General features: G+C 40.6%; 1 protein-coding gene across 3 annotated transcripts; it reads right to left on the reverse strand.

The window, feature by feature from the left end:
• Positions 1–549: 549 nt before the first annotated feature.
• Positions 550–18,796, reverse strand: bbs4 (Bardet-Biedl syndrome 4). Of its 3 annotated transcripts, none has more exons than XM_029758407.1 (16): positions 18,714–18,796; positions 17,732–17,783; positions 16,366–16,445; positions 15,221–15,284; positions 14,977–15,088; positions 14,669–14,741; positions 14,444–14,497; positions 13,025–13,152; positions 7,106–7,160; positions 6,935–7,003; positions 6,674–6,826; positions 6,055–6,226; positions 3,895–3,964; positions 3,601–3,736; positions 1,306–1,375; positions 550–810 (listed from the first exon to the last, which is right to left on the reverse strand). In XM_029758407.1, exons 1-16 carry the CDS (start codon positions 18,735–18,737, stop codon positions 659–661), a joined length of 1,464 nt encoding a protein of 487 aa, XP_029614267.1. In that variant the 5' UTR covers positions 18,738–18,796; the 3' UTR covers positions 550–658. The 3 variants fall into 3 exon arrangements, with proteins under 3 accessions (XP_029614267.1, XP_029614264.1, XP_029614266.1); XM_029758404.1 differs by having other exon boundaries at positions 1,186–1,375; XM_029758406.1 differs by lacking the exon at positions 16,366–16,445 and having other exon boundaries at positions 1,186–1,375.
• Positions 18,797–19,945: the final 1,149 nt, after the last annotated feature.

Raw genomic sequence — 19,945 nt, forward strand, 5'->3', positions numbered from 1 at the left:
AGGTTCACCTTCCAACAGGACAACGACCCTAAGCACATAGCCAAAACAACGCAGGAATGGCTTCGGGATAAGTCTTTGAATGTCCTTGAGTGGCCCAGCCAGAGCCCAGAGCTTGATTGAAAATCTCTGGAGAGACCTGAAAATAGCTGTGCAGCGACGCTCCCCATCCAACCTGACAGCTAAAGAGGATCTACAGAGAAGAATGGGAGAAACTCCCCAGATAAAGGTGTGCCAAGCTTGCAGTGTCATACCCAAGAAGACTCAAGGTTGTAATTGCTGCCAAAGGTGCTTCAGCAAAGTACTGAGTAAAGGGTCTGAATACCTATGTAAATGTGATACATTTTTTATTTGTAATAGATTTGCAAAAATTTCAAAAACCTGTTTTTGCTTTGTCATTATGGGGTATTGTGTGTAGATTGATGAGGGAAAAAACAAATTAATACATTTTAGAATAAGGCTGTAACCTAACAAAATGTGGAAAAAGTCAAGGGGTCTGAATACTTTCTGAATGCACTGTAACGTCTCCCCCTACTTTTATTCAAAACATCTTAAACCTGCAATTAACAATCCAACCCCAATACAGTACATACTATTCAACTGTAATGTTGCTATTCAACTATCCACTGCTTCGCTTCACATAGCAGTGGATCATGGAACCCTACTCAGCCACAGGTTTAGGCTTGCTCTTCTTCTTTTCTTTGGCTTTGTGATCCTCTGACTCAGGATCCCCTAGGGGAGGGGAAGGGGCATTCTCCACATCATGCTCTTCATCTAGCGGCGTGGAGGTGGACTTGGGTGGAGCCTTAGAGCCTAAGGGATGAGATAAAGGATATTTTACTCTTACAACATCTGACACGCATTCCCGTGGAATCGTATTACATGGAAACTAAAAACGTTCTACTTCATGTCACTTTGTGCAGTGGTGGACAACCGTTAAAAAAAAGGTAGGATCATATGCAATCTGTGTTTGATCAAAGGTGCAAAAAAATCAAGTAAGGTTTGGTGTCTGGATATGGTTGATCCAGACCAGCCTACTGCAGAACTCTCTATTTAGAGAAAGATGACGTGGAATTACAACTAGAATCCAAAGACTCATTATAAATGAACGGGTGAACGAAAACACTCAGGCAGCAACATGGCGTCCATCTCTAAATTTGACCTCTGCTTTCACTACAACACACACACCTGCAGCTAGCTGGATGCTTTTGCTGGCAGCTGAAGACATGGCCTGCCCAAGGGCCTGGTTGGTGCCCAGGGGCTGCAGGGACGTGGTCTTGGAGTGCTGACTGACTTTGGAGTCCTTACCTGGCTTGGTCCACACCGAGGTCTCTCCCACCTGGAGAGCAGATGCCAACTTTTGGGCCATCTCAATGAGCTGGGACAAAAAGGGTACAGACCGCTCAACATTAGAGATGTGTGTTAGACTGGGAGCCAGCTTGAAGTGTTCCAGAAAGGAGCCCTGCTTCAGTATCAGAACATGGAGAAGACGGTCAACACACTAACTGACTTTTTAATGATGTGATTGTGGATTTATCAGGAGTCAACTGCACTGATATGTTTTTTTCTGGCTTTTTGAGTACCCATTTTCCACTTCTTGGTGTTAATGACATTGCATTATGAGCAACATGTTACATAACATCATTACTGCAGTGCAGAATGCACTGGTTACACATTATACTTGAGACTTAGACTGGAGAGGATTAGGTATATGATGTGTTAGCCTAGTAAACTCTTAAAGGGTCAATACACAGTTGAAACAATAACAAAATGGCACCCCGCCTCGGTTTTGGTAAAATTCATAGAGCTATTTATGCAAGGACTGACATTCCAAGATACAGCAATTATCATATTTTTAAAGCTACACAGTGTTTGTTTACGTTTACAATGTTTGTGGTAAAACAAGCTTATATTTTGGGTTTTAATGGTGTAAGACATTTGACTAAGCTCATGAGCATGGGTGATAGTAAGACTGGAAGGTCCGGTAGGGATACGTCGTAACGGTAAAACATGAGCCAATCACAATATTTTTTTTTTTTTAAGATTACAAGAAAACTATGCTATTACACCGTCATTTATTATGACTAACTGTCAGCCACATTACAAATATGGTAGGCCTATATACTCCAAAATGCGGTGTGGTTCGACGTGAACACAAAAATAACTGGCCGATACCGAGATGCACACGGACAGCAGTGGACGCATCCATCAATTCAGGTGTGCCTAATGTCATTACTATTTTTGGTGTTTTAATAGACGTCTCTTTCCATTCATCAAATGGCGTGTGCACATTGCACTGTTGTAGATGCTGGAATTATTTTAAAGTGGACAAACATGGGCAGGTAGCCTACTTTATGAAGTGACTTGTTTGACAATCAGATGAAAACATCATGCCACATTAAAAGGTCAAACATTTTTACAGTTAAATGACATGGTCTTTACTCTTAGGTTTCCCGGGAAGACACTATGGGTCTTTCTCAATAAGCATACTACCGCGCTCCACACTCTCATGCTCCGAGTGCATTCTCAGAGGACATTCTTGTGAGGAAGAGAGTGTAGAGAACGCATAAAACATTACATTTGAGCAGCACTTGCACTCCCTCTACTGTATTACCTCACGCTGCACCTCCCCATTCACTGAACTTTCATCCAGCCAGGACAAATGGTAACAATAGAGACGAAACAAGATACACAAAGCGAACGTTTTACATCATTATTATCAGCTAGCTATATGCGAATCGTAATAATCTAGCTAGCCAGCTAGTTAAACAGGCAAAAATGACCTGAAACTAATGTTATGCAAGGTAGATGTCAATTCTTCGTGGGTAGCTAGCTGCCAGTTATTTGTGTGTATCTAGATAGCTAACAGTAGTAGCTAACCAGATAGCCCTATTGACTTACTATGAGATTGCGATCTTCGCTACAGTGGGTATTGTAGGCAGGTAAACATGCCAAAATTAACACAGTATGTATTTATTAACGTATCAAGATAAAATATTGTAGTCAGGCAACATATGAGATGTGAATGGGCAACATTTTATTCTGATGTCTGGGTTTATTTTCTCTCGCTTCAGCTAAAATAATGGCCGCCATTGATTTCAAGATATGTTGCGCTATTTTTCTGCATGGTTCTACATATTTATGTGCAAACTTTCTATTGAAGCTTGCATCGATGCATGCTTTAAATATGTTCAAACGGAGTACACATCCGAGAAGTGCCCTCCATGCTCTGTTTCGTGTACTTTGATTTAGACTCATACTCCAACCCTCCCGTGCTCCAATTTGTGTGCTCAGAGCAGGGTAGTATGCATTTTTGAGAAACATCCTATATCTACTTTCACACCTGCTTATGAGGCATGTATAAGTTATATTCTTCTAGAATCAATGAGTATACAGTATATCACTCATTTATAAGTCCAAAAATGTATTTAGCAATTGCGGATTGACCCTTTTAAAGAGTCTGAGTGATGGTACCTCAAAAACACAGACACGTACGCATGCACGTTCACACACACACACACACACACACACACACACACACACACACACACACACACACACACACACACACACACACACACACACACACACACACACACCTACCTCTGGGTCAAATTCTTCATTATGGCTGCTTTCCATCACTTTACTCTCCATTACCAGGTACTGCTCTGTGGCTCCTTTTTTGTCTCCTTGATTGTACAACAGGACAGCAAAATTCAGATTGATCAAGGGGTTACAGCTGTAAAAGATAGGCACAGAACAGTATACATGAGTTTAAGAACTATTATACAATAGATTTTGTAATATTAAAAGGCCTGAAAATGTAGGCTTGAGGATGATACCCCCCACCCCGCCGTTCATAAAAAAAATGAAAATGAATTCAGGTAAAATACTTACTCATCCAACAACACTGCTTGCTCGTATGATCGCTTGGCATTCTCCCCGTCATCCATATTAGTAAGTGCAACTGAAAGAAAAATGTTAAAATCTGATTGTCAATCAGTCATGACCAATAAGCCATGAACACACATGAGAATTTAGACATTGCTTTAAACCACAAGAAAGTACGTGTCCACAATAAATTCAATAAATTGGAATGGACATTCAAATGCACTTGGGGGAAAATAGAAGAAGAGAAACACATCGGGCAGTGTCTGCTTGATGCCAAGTCAACAAGGTTAAAACTACAATCTGGGATTAACAGGCAGATATACAGATATACACACACTGCTCAAAAAAATAAAGGGAACACTTAAACAACACAATGTAACTCCAAGTCAATCACACTTCTGTGAAATCAAACTGTCCACTTAGGAAGCAACACTGATTGACAATACATTTCACATGCTGTTGTGCAAATGGAATAGACAACAGGTGGAAATTATAGGCAATTAGCAAGACACCCCAATAAAGGAGTGGTTCTGCAGGTGGGGACCACAGACCACTTCTCAGTTTCTATGCTTCCTGGCTGATGTTTTGGTCACTTTTGAATGCTGGCGGTGCTTTCACTCTAGTGGTAGCATGAGACGGAGTCTACAACCCACACAAGTGGCTCAGGTAGTGCAGCTCATCCAGGATGGCACATCAATGCGAGCTGTGGCAAGAAGGTTTGCTGTGTCTGTCAGCGTAGTGTCCAGAGCATGGAGGCGCTACCAGGGGACAGGCCAGTACATCAGGAGACGTGGGGGAGGCTGTAGGAGGGCAACAACCCAGCAGCAGGACCGCTACCTCCGCCTTTGTGCAAGGAGGAGCAGGAAGAGCACTGCCAGAACCCTGCAAAATGACCTCCAGCAGGCCACAAATGTGCATGTGTCTGCTCAAACGGTCAGAAACAGACTCCATGAGGGTGGTATGAGGGCCCGACTTCCACAGGTGGGGGTTGTGCTTACAGCCCAACACCGTGCAGGACGTTTGGCATTTGCCAGAGAACACCAAGATTGGCAAATTCGCCACTGGCGCCCTGTGCTCTTCACAGATGAAAGCAGGTTCACACTGAGCACGTGACAGACGTGACAGAGTCTGGAGACGCCGTGGAGAACGTTCTGCTGCATGCAACATCCTCCAGCATGACCGGTTTGGCGGTGGGGTCAGTCATGGTGTGGGGTGGCATTTCTTTGGGGGGCCGCACAGCCCTCCATGTGCTCGCCAGAGGTAGCCTGACTGCCATTAGGTACCGAGATGAGATCCTCAGACCCCTTGTGAGACCATATGCTGGTGCAGTTGGCCCTGGGTTCCTCCTAATGCAAGACAATGCTAGACCTCATGTGGCTGGAGTGTGTCAGCAGTTCCTGCAAGAGGAAGGCATTGATGCTATGGACTGGCCGCCCGTTCCCCAGACCTGAATCCAATAGAGCACATCTGGGACCTCATGTCTCGCTCCATCCACCAACGCCACGCTGCACCACAGACTGTCCAGGAGTTGGCGGATGTTTTAGTCCAGGTCTGGGAGGAGATCCCTCAGGAGACCATCTGCCACCTCATCAGGAGCATGTCCAGGCGTTGTAGGGAGGTCATACAGGCACGTGGAGGCCACACACACTACTGAGCCTCATTTTGACTTGTTTTAAGGACATTACATCAAAGTTGGATCAGCCTGTAGTGTGGTTTTCCACTTTAATTTTGAGTGTGACTCCAAATCCAGACCTCCATGGGTTGATAAATTGGATTTCCATTGATTATTTTTGTGTGATTTTGTTGTCAGCACATTCAACTATGTAAAGAAAAAAGTATTTAATAAGATTATTTCTTTCATTCAGATCTAGGATGTGTTTATTTTTTGAGCAGTATATATATATATATATATATATATAAGCCAAGAAATGAGCGAAACAGGCAAAAAAAAAAGTATGTGTTGAAAGACATTGAAGCGGAGATGGCAGCCATAAGGAAAAACACGAGGTAGATTTGTGAAACTACAGTATCACTGAAAATGCCCAGGGGAGCATACAAAAAAATCATCCCTGTATGGTGGCACTAAGAGTCAAAGTAGATTACAACATTTTACAAGCTACTTTGCCCCTTGGTGCCACGGTACTTTTGCAATTAGTTCCCCTGTACCTGCCAGCAGCATATAGAGCTCTGACATCTTTGGCTGCAGGTTGACGGCAGCACTGAGGAAGTGGAAGGCTGAGGCGTACTGCTGCATGGTGAGATGCACCAGGCCCAGGTTGTACAGGATTTTCCAGTCAAACGGAGACAGGTAATTGGCCCTCTTCAGACAGCTGATGGCCTGAGGATGTGGAGGAATAGAAGATAAAAGGCTAGAGAAAACCAGCTACTGGGTAGACAGGCTATGTCAATGGCAATAACACAAAGTGAATGGTTTGGATTTGTAGTTTAGATTTGTAGTGGTCGTAGTTTCACAAATGTATTTCTATGTGGTACATATTTGTAGTTGTTAGGTATTTTCGCATTCTTTTTTTTTAAGTTATGGGACTGAGAGAGACAAATATTGGTTACATGTAACAGTACCTCAAAACACACACACACACACACACACAACCCTCTGGGTCAAATTCGGAATTATGGCTGCTTTCCAGCACATCAAATATTGGGATCAGACTGAAAATGTGGCATCGGTTGGCCAATTGGTCGGAGGGAAGTCTAGTTCGAAATGAGTCGGAGAGATGGCGCGAAACAGGCAAATTGGAGGTTGTCACCCCTAGAATTTCCCTACCGCCACATATTTCTTGTTTCCGAAGCAGCACATGCCAATGTTATTCCAAAGGGGTGAGCTCTCAGGTACAGCATAAGCTGCCACGCGGTACTTATTCATGGCAACATCATAGTCCCCGTGCGTCTGCATCATGCTGCCAGCTGCCAGGATGGCCTGAAGAGGGTAAAATACACACACACATACATTGCTGCAGTGATATTTAAGTCAGTTGCAAATACAGCATCCAATAGGATAAGGAGTATTAGCGAGGGCCTCCCCTACCTTAAAGTTGTTGGGGTCATACGTCAGAGCATTCCCAAGGTGTTCAAAGGCTTTCTGATATTTGCCTTGCTGGAGAGGAAATAGACTGATTTAGTTTCAAACTCACAAACATGACTTGTCCCATCATGGTTGGAGTGTGATCTTAGGAGGGACTGAAAGGCCTCGACTTACCTGCATGTATAGCAGGCCAAGAGTGGTGAGAAGATCCGTGTTTTCAGGAGAAAACCTGAAATAAGAGGATTTTTTTATTTACTCAACTTTATTTAACCAGGATGTAGGAACTCCAAAGTGGCGCAGTGGTCTAAGGCACTGCATCGCAGTGCTAAGCTGTATCGCTAGAGATCTTGGTTTGAGTCCGGGCTCTGTCACAGCCGGCCGCGACCGGGAGACCCATGGGACGGCGCACAATTGGCCCAGTGTTGCCCGGATTAGGAGAGGGTTTGGTCGGCAGGGATGTTCTTGTCCCATCGTGCACCTACGACTCCTTTGGCGGGCCAGGCGCAATGCACGCTGACACGGTCGCCAGGTGTATGGTGTTTCCTCTGACACATTGGTGCGGCTGGCTTCCGGGTTAAGCGGGCAGAGAGGTTTGGCTGGGTTGTGTTTCAGAGTACGCAGGACTCTTGACCTGCGACTCTCCCGAGTCTGTACGGGATTTGCAGCGATGGGACAAGACTGTAACTACCAATTGGATACCATGAAATTGGGGTAAAAAAATATACGTATATTTTTTAAATAATAATTACAAAAAAAATTTTAAAACAGGATGGCCCATTTAACCAGGTCAGAAGACCTCTTTCCCAATGACATAATGTATGTTCGTACATGGCCTAATATACTAACTAGTGAACTAAGCAAGCTCATGGAAATAACGCTAACAAACATTTCCTTGTTAATCTATAAGTAACATTAAAACAACACACAGAAAAACATATACCGTAAAACTTCAATTAATAGCCCGGTCATTTACTTGCTTAAATCACTGAACACAACAGGCGATTATTAGAGACAGGCTTATACACTGAACAAAAATATAAAACGCAACATGCAACAATTTCAAAGATTTTACAGAGTTACAGTCAATTGAAATAATTTCATTAGGCCCTAGTCTGTGGAATTCACTTGACTGGGCAGGGGCGCAGCCAAGGGTGGGACTGGGGAGCCAGGCCAATCAAAATATTTTTTTTCCCCACGAAAGGGCTTTATTACAGAAAAGAAGAAGCCGGATGTGGAGGTCCTGGGCTTAGAGGACGGTTGGACGTACTGCCAAATTCTCTTGATATGCCACACCTGCCAGGTGTATGGATTATTTTGGCAAAAGAGAAACACTCACTAACAGGGATGTAAACAAATTTGTGCACAACATTTGAGAGAAATACATTTTTTGTGCGTATGGAACGTTTTTGACTTTTTATTTCAGCTGATGAAACATGGGACCAACACTTTACATGTTGCGTTTCTATTTTTGTTCAGTATATTTGAGCAAGCATCCATTTCCTTAATGCACACAGCTTTTGCTCATTTGCATAGTTAATTGTTTAATTCCAGAATTCACTTCCAGCATTTAAATATATTTCTTAATTTCCTGCACTAATGTGTTATCATTTACACACAGTAACAAGGTTTCCATCCAATTGGCAACAGATTTTCATGCAAATATTCTAAAATCCATATAAAGAAAATATGCGCATTTTCCCACTGGTCGTGTGTTTCCATCAAACAGACTTGCTGTGGATAAAAGAGAGTGATTATGTAGTGCTCACAAAATGTAGTTTTTGTACCGAATAAAAATCTAAAATTGTGTCACAAAAACTAGTGGTTAGTGCTCACAAAATGTAGTTTTTGTACCGAATAAAAATCTAAAATTGTGTCACAAAAACTAGTGGTTAGAGCATGGGACTTGTAACCGAAAGGTTGCAAGATCGAATCCCCGAGCTGACAAGGTAAAAATCTGTCGTTCTACCCCTGAACAAGGCAGTTAACCTACTATTCCTAGGCCGCCATTGAAAATAAGAATTTGTTCTTAACTGACTTGCCTAGTTAAATAAAGGTAAAATTAAAAACAATTAAAAAAATAGCAAATGTGCCTACTCTGGTCTTGGCACGTGCGCTCTAGCCAACAGCTCGCAGATACAGTGTGGGTAAGCTAGTCTACATGATGAGATTATTATGCAGTCAAGCATCGATCATCATGTCACCAGATTAAGACCCTCGATATTTATTGGAAAGGAGCATCAAGATCACCGTGCACTTTCACCGCCCTGTGAAGTTCATCATAACTTATTTCATCTGTAGCCTAATAAACTGTGGAAATACTCGGAATTCATATCCTGAAAGAAAGAAATTCTCACCACAATACATTTTAATAGAAAGTCAGCAAAAATAGATAAGATCTTGCTTCCATGGAAAGGAAAATACCTCCTGTCTATTTGTGGAAAAAGCACCCTGATTAACTCTAGTCATATCCCAATTTACCTATTTGCTTATGGCCTTGCCTACACCTAGCAACTTGTTTTTTTTTTTTATTATATGAGCAAAGAAATATTAAATTTTATTTGGAACGGCAAGCCAGACAAAATTAAACAGACTATTTATATAATGAATATGAATTCGGAGGGCAGAAATGATTAAATATTAAAGCATTAGACCTCTCACTAAAGGCTTCAGTCATACAAAAGTTCCGAACTGGTTCTCTAGCAGATGAGTATGAATGTCTCACCCCATGTTCAAGAATGGCCTTTTTCCCTTTATTTAGAATACAACCTCTCACTTGTGGTTATTTGAAAAATAAATAATCTCCAAAATAACGCGATTTTTAAAACAAGCCATAGAAAGTTGGTTGCAATTTCAGTTTAATCCACCAGAAAATACATAACAAATAATAAATAAAATATTATGGTTAAACTCAAATATACTAATTGTTAATAAAAGGTTATATATTTTTATTGGGAGGGATGGGGGATGGTATAATCTTTGTAAATTATATAATAATGGTGGCGTTATGTCACACAAAAATAAATGGAAATGTCTGCTCTACCCAAAATTATAGCCAACTAAGGGCAAATGGAAGAGGCAAGTGGAAGGGGGAAAAAAGCAAGGAACTTGTCTGTTGGCCCTGCATTGAATACCAAAATTGGTTAAAGAAAACTGTGATAAGTAAAAAAGTATACCAGTTTCATTTAAGGACCAACAAATTGACAGCTGTGCCATATTCTGTGCATTTGGAAAGTATTCAGACTAGAGGTCGACCGATTATGATTTTTCAACGCCGGTACCGATTATTGGAGGACCAAAAAAGCCGATGCCGATTAATCGGCCGATTATTTTTTGTAATAATGACAATTACAACAATACTGAATGAACACTTATTTTAACTTAATATAATACATAAATAATAAATAATGAAACATGTTCAATTTGGTTTAAATAATGCAAAACAAAGTGTTGGAGAAGAAAGTAAAAGTGCAATATGTGCCATGTAAGAAAACTAATGTTTAAGTGCCTTGCTCAGAACATGGGAACATATGAAAGCTAGTGGTTCCTTTTAACATGAGTCTTCAATATTCCCCGGTAAGAAGTTTTAGGTTGTAGTTATTATAGGAATTATAGGACTATTTCTCTCTATACGATTTGTATTTCATATACCTTTGACTATTGGATGTTCTTATAAGCACTTTAGTATTGCCAGTGTAACAGTATAGCTTCCGTCCCTCTCCTCGCTCCTACCTGGGCTCAAACCAGGAACACATCGACAACAGCCACCCTTGAAGCAGCATTACTCATGCAGAGGAAGGGAAACAACTACTCCAAGTCTCTCTTTGCTATGATACTCGAAATTGAGCTCAGGTGCAACCTGTTTTCATTGGTCATCCTTGAGATGTTTCTACAACTTGATTGGAGTCAACTTGTGGTAAATTCAATTAATTGGATATGATTTGGAAAGGCACACACTCGTCTATATAAGCCATGAGGTTGAAGGAATTGTCCGTAGAGCTCTGACACAGGATTGTGTCGAGGCACAGATCTGGGGAAGGGTACCAAAACATTTCTGCAGCACTGAAGGTCCGAGAACAGTGTCCTCCATCATTCTTTTAAATGGAAAAAGTTTGGAACAACCAAGACTCTTCCTAAAGAGTTCCTCTGAGGAGATGGGATAACCTTCCAGAAGGACAACTATTTCTGCAGCACTCCACCAATCAGGGCTTTATGGTAGAGTGGCCAGACGGAAGCCATTCCACAGTAAAAGGCTCGACAGCCCGCTTGGAGTTTGCCAAAAGGCACCTAAAGTGCTCTCAGGCCATGAGAAACAAGATTCTCTGGTCTGGTGAAACCAAGATTGAACTCTTTGGCCTGAATGCTAAGCGACACGTCTGGAGGAAACCTGGCACCATCCCTACTGTGAAGCATGGTGGTAGCGGCATCATGCTGTGGAGATGTTCTTCAGTGGCAGGGACTGGGAGACCAGTCAGGATCGAGGGAAAGATGAACGGAGCAATGTGCAGAGAGATCCTTGATGAAAACCTGCTCCAGAGCACTTAGGACCTCAGACTGGGGCGAAGGTTCACCTTCCAACAGGGCAACAATCCTCAGCACACAGCCAGACAATGCAGGAGTGGTTTCGGGACAAGTCTCTGAATGTCCTTGAGTGGCCCAGCCAAAGCCCGGACTTGAACCTGATCAAACATCTCTGGAGAGACCTGAAAATAGCTGTGCAGCGACGCTCCCCATCCAACCCGACAGAGCTTGAGAGGATCTGCAGAGAAGAATAGAAGAAACTCCCCAAACACAGGTGTGCCAAGCTTGTAGCGTCATACCCAAGAAGACTTGAGGCTGTAATCGCTGGCAAAGGTGCATCAACAAAGTACAGAGTAAAGGGTCTGAATACTTACATAAAATGTGATATTTCCATTTATTTTTTAATAAAAACAAAAAACGTTATTGCTTTGTCATTATGGGGTATTGTGAGTAGATTGATGACGGAAAAAAACTATTTAATACATTTTAGAATAAGGCTGTAACGTAACAATATGTGGAAAAAGTCAAGGGGTCTGAATACTTTCCGAATGGACTGTATATGTTTTTAAATTATTACCATTTTTTAAACGCTGGGTGGTTTCCTGGGTCATAGTGGGAGGACCACAAACCATATCACCGTGTGACTCCAAGTTTGCACCACCATTTCTCACATAATTAATTTTAATTTCAAATTCACACTTATCAAGAGAACATCCCCAATCATCCCTACTGCCTCAGACTCACTAAACACATGCTTCATTTGTAAATGATGTCTGAGTGTCGGAGCGTGCCCCTGGCTCTCTGTAAAGTAAAATAAACAATAAAATGATGCCGTCTGGTTTGAAGGAATTTGAAATTATTTTACTTTTAATACTTGAGTATATTTTAGCAATTCCATTTACTTTTGATACTTAAGTACTGTATATTTCAAACCAAATACTTTTAGACTTTTGCTCAAGTAGTATTTTACTAGGTGACCTTCACTTGATTGATTTTCTATTAAGGTATTTTTACTTAAGTCTGACAATTGGGTACTTTTTCAGCCACTTTTGTTGTTTTTGTGTTTGCCAGTTAGCTAGCAGTTCTCATCTGCTAACAGTCAATGGCTAGCAGTTTCTTACTGGTGATAAAAATGGATGATTGCCCTAATTTTTTATCATTACTGATTTATTTCATGTAACAAATCAAACGTTAAAAACTGTCAACAATTCATGGTAATCTTGTACACAATTCATTTAGAACCGGCATTTATTTGAAACGGGTATTTATTTGCTGAAATGTGTGCCGTGCCCGGCTATTAAAAGGGACAGGCAGCTATTTCAGACTACGTTTAATTGAAGTTTTACGGTAGATAATAAAAAGGGAACAGATGAGCAATAACCATTCTCAATCACAGTCATGGAAATGCCAACACACTCACTCTCACAGACTTTAGTGGTCCTGTGTGACTCAGTTGGTAGCGCATGGTGCTTTCAACTCCAAGGTTTGTGGGTTCAAATCCCGCTGGGGCCACCATCCATAGGAAAATGTACACACAAGTCGCTTTGCATCTGCTAAGTCCCATATAATACTCACTCAACAGCACTCCTGTACACGTCGATGGCTTTGTCAGTGTCCCCTTCCAGCAGGTGAATCTTTCCCAGCATCATGTAGGTCAGGTCGTGCTTGCTCAACTCCAGGGCGATGTTCAACTGCTCTTCTGCCTGGCAGTACACACAAGCACACAGCTTTTACTTTCATTCATTTACAATGTTTGCGTTTGAAACATTTTAACAATACTACACTGAACAAAAATGTAAACGCAACATGCAACAATTTCAAAGATTTTACCGAGTTACAGTTCATATAAGGAATTCAATCCATTGAAATACATCTCATAAGGCCCTAATCTACGGATTTCACATGACTGGGAATTCAAATATGCATCTGTTGGTCACAGATACCATAAAAAAAGGTAGAGGAGTAGATCATCAGAAAACCAGTCAGTATCTGATGTGACACCATTTGCCTCATGCACCGCGACACATCTTCTCATAGAGTTGATCGGGCTGTTGATTGTGGCCTGTGGAATTTTGTCCCACTCCTCTTCAATGTCTGTGCAAAGTTTCTGGATATTGGCGGGAACTGGAACACGCTGTCGTACACGTCGATTCAGATCATCCCAAACACCCTCAATCGGTGACACGGCTAGTGAGTTTGCAGGCCATGGAAGAACTGGGACATTTTCAGCTTCCAGGAATTGTGTACAGATCCTTGTGACATGGGGCCATGCATGATCATGCTGAAGCGGCAGATGAATGGCACGATAACGCGCCTCATCAGGATCTCGTCACGGTATCTCTGTACATTCAAATTGCCATGGATAAAATGCAATTGGGTTCGTTGTCCATAGCTAATGCCTGCCCATACTATAACCCCACCACCACCATGGGGCACTCTGTTCACAATGTTGATATCAGCAAACCGCTCACCCACACAACGCCATACACGTGGTCTGCAGTTGTGAAGCCGGTTGGACGTATTGCCATATTCTCTAAAATGATGTTGGAGGCGGCTTATGGTAGAGAAATTAACATTAAATTCTCTGGCAACAGCTCTGGTGGACATTCCTGCAGTCAGCATTCCAATTGCTCGCTCCCTCAAAACTTGAGACACCTGTGGCATTTTGTTGTGACACAAAACTGCACATTTTAGAGTGTCCTTTTATTGTCCCAAGCACAAGGTGCACCTGTGTAATGATCATGCTGTTTTATCAGCTTCTTGATATGCCACACCTGTCAGGTGGATAGATTATCTTGGCAAAGGAGAAATGCTCACTAACCGGGTTGTACAGACATTTGTGCAAAACGTTTCAGAGAAATACGATTTTTGTGCCTGAGAAACATTTCTGGGATCTTTTATTTCAGCTCATGAAACATGGGACCAACACTTTACATGTTGCGTTTATATTTCTGTTCAGTGTATTTTCAAGAGGGACTAAAATATGTAACTTACACTGTTGAAGTCTTTGGTATAGATGTAGCACACACCTAAATTGTGGCTGATCTCCTTCAAGTAGAGAGGTTGAAAAAGAGGCATTGAAAATGTGATAGCCTGTAAACTATATTTCTTATCTGGGGATCATAAATATGTAAAATGTGGAGTAAAACTTTTCATACTTGAAAAAAAATTAAAACTGGTCTTCACAAAGTAGTATATTTATAAACCAAAGTTACTTACCCAGTCTTTCTCATTGAGCTGTGAAGCCTCATTGTAAACCTCTATGGCAGCCTTATGCTTACCAAGGAGAAATCTAGAAAAGCAAAAATGGAACAAAATGTCTAAATTGACAAATCATATGTACATACCTGGGATTCAGACTTAGGAAAGTAAGCAATTTTCCATGGATCAATAAGAGTTTGAACATTTTTTATTTAGAAATAACTTGCATGGGCACAACACACGCAAAGGCAGCAAATATCTTAGAAAACATCCTTGAAGCTTGAATTATAAAAAGGCCCCGATTTTTCAAAAAGTGTGCTCCTCACAGGGATCTGGCCACTTGTTTGAGGTTATCTGAGCTGCCAGGGTTGAGTATTGCACAGCTCTGGAACAGGTCCAGTGACTGCTGGATTTTCCCTTCCAGGCGAAGGATTAAAGCTGAACAGAGAGAGACAGACAGGCATCCCATCATGCTGTGAGAATCTAACATTTGGTCAGAGTTACACCTGACCTATTGTAATATACTTGTAACGATTGAACTGGTTCCGTTCCGCTAGACAATCGCCATACCTTGTACATACACAGCATATTCACACATCCCCCCGGTTTCTTGTAGCTGCTCTTTGATGATTGACTGAATGAAAAAGAGGACAGCATGAAATTATACACTTTCAACAAATGCATGTTCCTGTCCATTGTTTTACAATGGCACTTTATATGCAGTGTTGGGGAAGCTACTGTGAAAATATAGTTTACCAAGCTACCAATTACTTCACTGGAAGAAGTTAAGCTACACTAAAGCTAACCTTAAAGGTCCAATGCAGCCATTTGTATCTCAATATCAAATAATTTATATGTAACAATTAAGTACCTTGTGATAGTTTTCAATTAAAATGGTCAAAAATAAACGAAAATAGCTTCTTAGCAAAGAGCATTCTCAAGCAAGAATTTTGCTTAGGACTGTCTGCGAGTGGTCTGAGCATAGAGATCCTATTAAATTACGTAATTAAAGTATTACTGTATATCCATTAACGGCAGAGAGTTTAGAACTCTTTCTTATTGGTCTATTAGGTCATTTACTACCTGGTGATGTTACCAGGAAGGCAAAAACTTGGTCTTTTCAAAAAGCTCTTACACTAAAATGGCATTATCATAATTGTTGTTACAATTTCACAGTATTATTCTAACCTCAGTGTGGAAATATATATAACACAGAAAAATCATGTTTTTGACTGCACTGGGCCTTTAAGAAAAATACAGTTACTTAATTAACTAAAGACACTTGAAAGACACTTCGAAAAACTACATCCAAACTACGTAGTAAATTATATCTAAATCTGAATGTCATAGAATACAAATGGCAAGAACAGATCACTCTGGAGGCAGATGTTAACAGAATGTTTAATTTAGCCTATTAAACACAAAAACTGTTTCATGTGAGAATTAGGAAAGTCTGATGTCAAAAACAAAAGGAAATTCTTGCCTACTTCATCCATATTTTATTTTTGCAAAATAACTAGTGAGTAGTTCGCTACAGTAAAAGTATTGAACTACTAAAAACACTACCCATATCTGAATTTAGTTCAACTACCACCAAGCTACTACAAAATGTAGTTAAATTACTAGTTAAATACATGTAGTTCCCTACTCCTAAACACTGTTAATATGACACTTTCTCTCAGAGACAGAGACCTAATAAACAGATGTCCTCCTACCTTACAGGTCTCATAGTCCTTACGGATGTAGTGAAGATGGATGAGCCAGTTTCTTCTCTCCAAAATAGGGAGCTCAGACGCTGAATAGAAATAAAGGCAGATAAAACCCAGACCTATCTAAAGTATGTAATATTTCCAGTAATTTCAATTAATTAAATATGCTGCTTGATTTGGAAGAATATGACTTATAAATAGCTTAGAGGTGCAATATGCAATAGTTACTGCCGTTCAATAATTACTATTTAAATGAATGATATACCAATTGATTCTTGAAGAATATAACTTAGAAATATCTCAGGAGCTATGAACAACTGTCTTAATGGGCCAGTGCAGTCAAAAATACGATTTTCTTGTGTTTTATATATATTTTCACACTTGAAGATGGAATAAAACTGAAATCGTGAAAATGATAATGGCCTTTTAGTGTAAGAGCTGTTTGAAAAGACTGCCTGAAATTTCAGCCTGTTTTCGCGGGATGAAGTTTTGTCCTGCCTGGTGATATCGCCAGGCGGTAGGTAAATTAGTTGCCAATAACAGCTAGTTTTCAGTTTTTCCCCCGACTTTGACCCCTCCCAAACATTCAGCAAAAATCTTGCTTGAGAAATTGCTCTTTGCTAAGAAACTATTTTAGTTCATTTTTAACAATTTTAATTTAAAACCACAGTAAGATACATAATTGTTACCTAGAAATGATTTTATATTAAGATAAAAACGGCTGCATTGGACCTTTAAGCAACCATAACTCTAAATAAAAGGTTGATCCACCCCTCTGATTGTAAACAACATATGTTTAAAAAGTTATTTACAGGACATCAAAGGCACTAAGGAAGCAAAGTGAATTGACCAACACGGCCTTGCCTTCCAGGCAGCTACCAAATCTGGTTTAGCTAAAGCTGATCTATTTTGGTCTAATCCTCTTCAAAGGGAAATTAACCTGCTCAATAATGACACCCAGTGGACAAAAAAAGAGACCTAGTCAAAAACATGTGTTTCTAATGCATGCAAACAATATATATATATATCTTTAGTAAACCTTTAGTGTGGATTAAATATACCCAAGAAGTAGTCACCTGTAATGTTTGTATTCAGTGCAACGCAAATTGGATAGCCTGAATAAAATCTGTGTTGAATAGTGGCAGCTACAGCTCACATCAGAGCTGTTGGCCTACATACTTCAGAAAATAAAGGGATAATGGCTACTGTAGAACAGTTTACACCAAAGAATATGTCTCCGGGAAATTGGAATGTTTGGTAGGATAGTTCAACTTTCAAGCCCAATGTACATTTCTCTCTCAGTGTAAAATAGTTAGCATATTGGTCAGCAATGTCAATCTAGGAGGCTTCAATATGGGTTTGAACAACAAACCTTTTTTAGGACGAGGCTTCCTGATTTCAGAAGCTGGAGGCAGTTGAACATCCTGGGAAAGACAGGCACAAACCATGCGTTACAAAACACATCACCATCACATGTTTTGCTCTATACTGAAAGTTCTCTATCTTGATATGCACATTTTGGGGGGATCATATGAACAGTGAACTAATGAACAACATATTAAAAAAGATAGTTTGAGTGAACTATCACTTTAACCTGTAGATAACACAAAATAATGAAGTATATTGTGGCCCAAGCCATTTGTAACTCATCTCAGTACTGGGGGGAGGAAATGGAACTGTGTCTTTCAGTCAAAGTAACCAAATTACATCCAAAACAAAGTCATAGGCCAACTGTTTGACTCAGAGTAAATCAATATTTTTACTACAGTATTCCTGACGCAAGGCTACTTTATACCTCTTTCAAAATGACACAAGTGCAATATGGGTTAATTCACTCTGAGTGCAATTAGAGTAGTATTCATATTGACACACATGACATGACTGACATGCAGTGTTGTTCAGATGCAGCAGAGAAGCAAAATAGAGCTTCACGGCATAATAGATGCAATCAATTACAAGCACTGTACAAGCCTCAACAAATCTGATGATTAAAATAAAATCAGTATGCATTGCATATTTTATTTATGCAATCTTTATTTAGCTAGAGTGATTGAGAACTAAGTCTACAAAGAAGAGCTGCACAAGCAGATATTACATAAGTGTACATTTGTTATTTAAGCCTACAATATTTATCAGAAGGCTACATGGGGAGCAGGGGACGTATCTCGAGGTAGGACGCATCTTCTCGATACAACACGCACCTTTATAAATCTTGCAAGGCAAGTTCAACTCTATCAGTTAAGGCTGTAATAATGGATATACTGCTCTATTCGCTAAATAAATGCTGCATATAACACAATTAAACGCAAATGTGCAATGGCAATTTGTTAAATTGTTCTAATTAAATGGCTTACCGCTACGGGATTGTCGTCTGCCATGTTTACATCTATGGTCGGCTTCTTCTTCTTTGATGAGGTTTAACGGCAGTTGGCGTCCAATAAAATGTTGCATTACCGCCAGCTACTAGACTGGAGTACAACTCTCTTATACTTTACTTGAAAAAATAAATAAACAAATACCCTACCATCTAACACTGCACTCACAATTTTTTTAAATGACAAAATGTAACACCACCCTACTCCACTATTTTAATCTATTTAGTCCTACCTCACACTAACTCATTTTTCCCATCGTTCTTTTTTTACATCCGTTATTAGACAGTGACAACGATGATGATTATGAACATGGTATTTTGCCTGCTAAGGCCTGCAATGCAGTGAAGAAAACGATATGACAACAATAACGTCTAATGTAACTGGCCCCTCTAACAGTACAACTGGCCCCAGCTTGGCCCCCCCAGTTGAAATGGTCTAGAACCGCCACTGCTACCTCAGGCCAACAACTTGAAAAGATGGGACACCACCACTTAACAAACCCTGTAACTCTTCTGATGTCAAGTCTCGCACACCCAAATACCTCTCTGCAGCTGCCATCACAACCTCAATTTTCTGTGATTTACATTCCATCCCTACAGTACAGTGGATAACCATTTCTATAAATGCTACAAATCCAATCTTACTGAAGCATATATCACTTGTTGGCCGATCCCTCTGTACTGGTACAGATCTACTACTCACACCACTCCTCTCAGGGTTCCTCCCCCTTGACCCATCTTCCTCTACTTTCTTCACTACCTCAGCATACGACAATTTCTGCACTACTCTAACCCTGGAATCTGCCTCTCTCGCACAGGACATTTCTGATCCCTAGCCCCATGGGCACCCCTACAATTAACACATACCACTACTTTCCCCAATGCTACACATTCCTTTGTCTCATGCCCTTCTGCATACTTCTCACACCTAGGAACCTCCCTCCTACACACTGCTGCCACATGCCTATAAGCTGGACACCTGTAACAACGTTATGTATTCAGCACAAAATCTCATGCAGGATAACTTTAATATCCTAACATCACTTTGTCGGCCAAAGACTCAACATCAAATCTCAAAAGAACAGACAATGACTCTTCTGTTTCACCATTCACTCCACCCTGTCTGCGTCGCACCAAACGACAAGCATCAAAATCACCAGGAATCTTCCCCTTCAGTTGGTCAACTTTTACATTTCCTTTCAATGGCGCCCT

Source organism: Salmo trutta, chromosome 7 (assembly GCF_901001165.1).
Source record: "Salmo trutta chromosome 7, fSalTru1.1, whole genome shotgun sequence".
NCBI lineage: Eukaryota > Metazoa > Chordata > Actinopteri > Salmoniformes > Salmonidae > Salmo > Salmo trutta.

Coding starts and splice junctions, on each gene's coding strand:
- bbs4 (XM_029758404.1), bottom strand. CDS start 18,737: ATGGCAGACGACAATCCCGTAGCG. Junction 7,161..13,024: donor GTGTACAGGAGTGCTGTTGA/GTGAGTATTATA, acceptor CTCTTATTTCAG/GTTTTCTCCTGAAAACACGG. Junction 6,227..6,673: donor GAAACAAGAAATATGTGGCG/GTAGGGAAATTC, acceptor CCACATCCTCAG/GCCATCAGCTGTCTGAAGAG.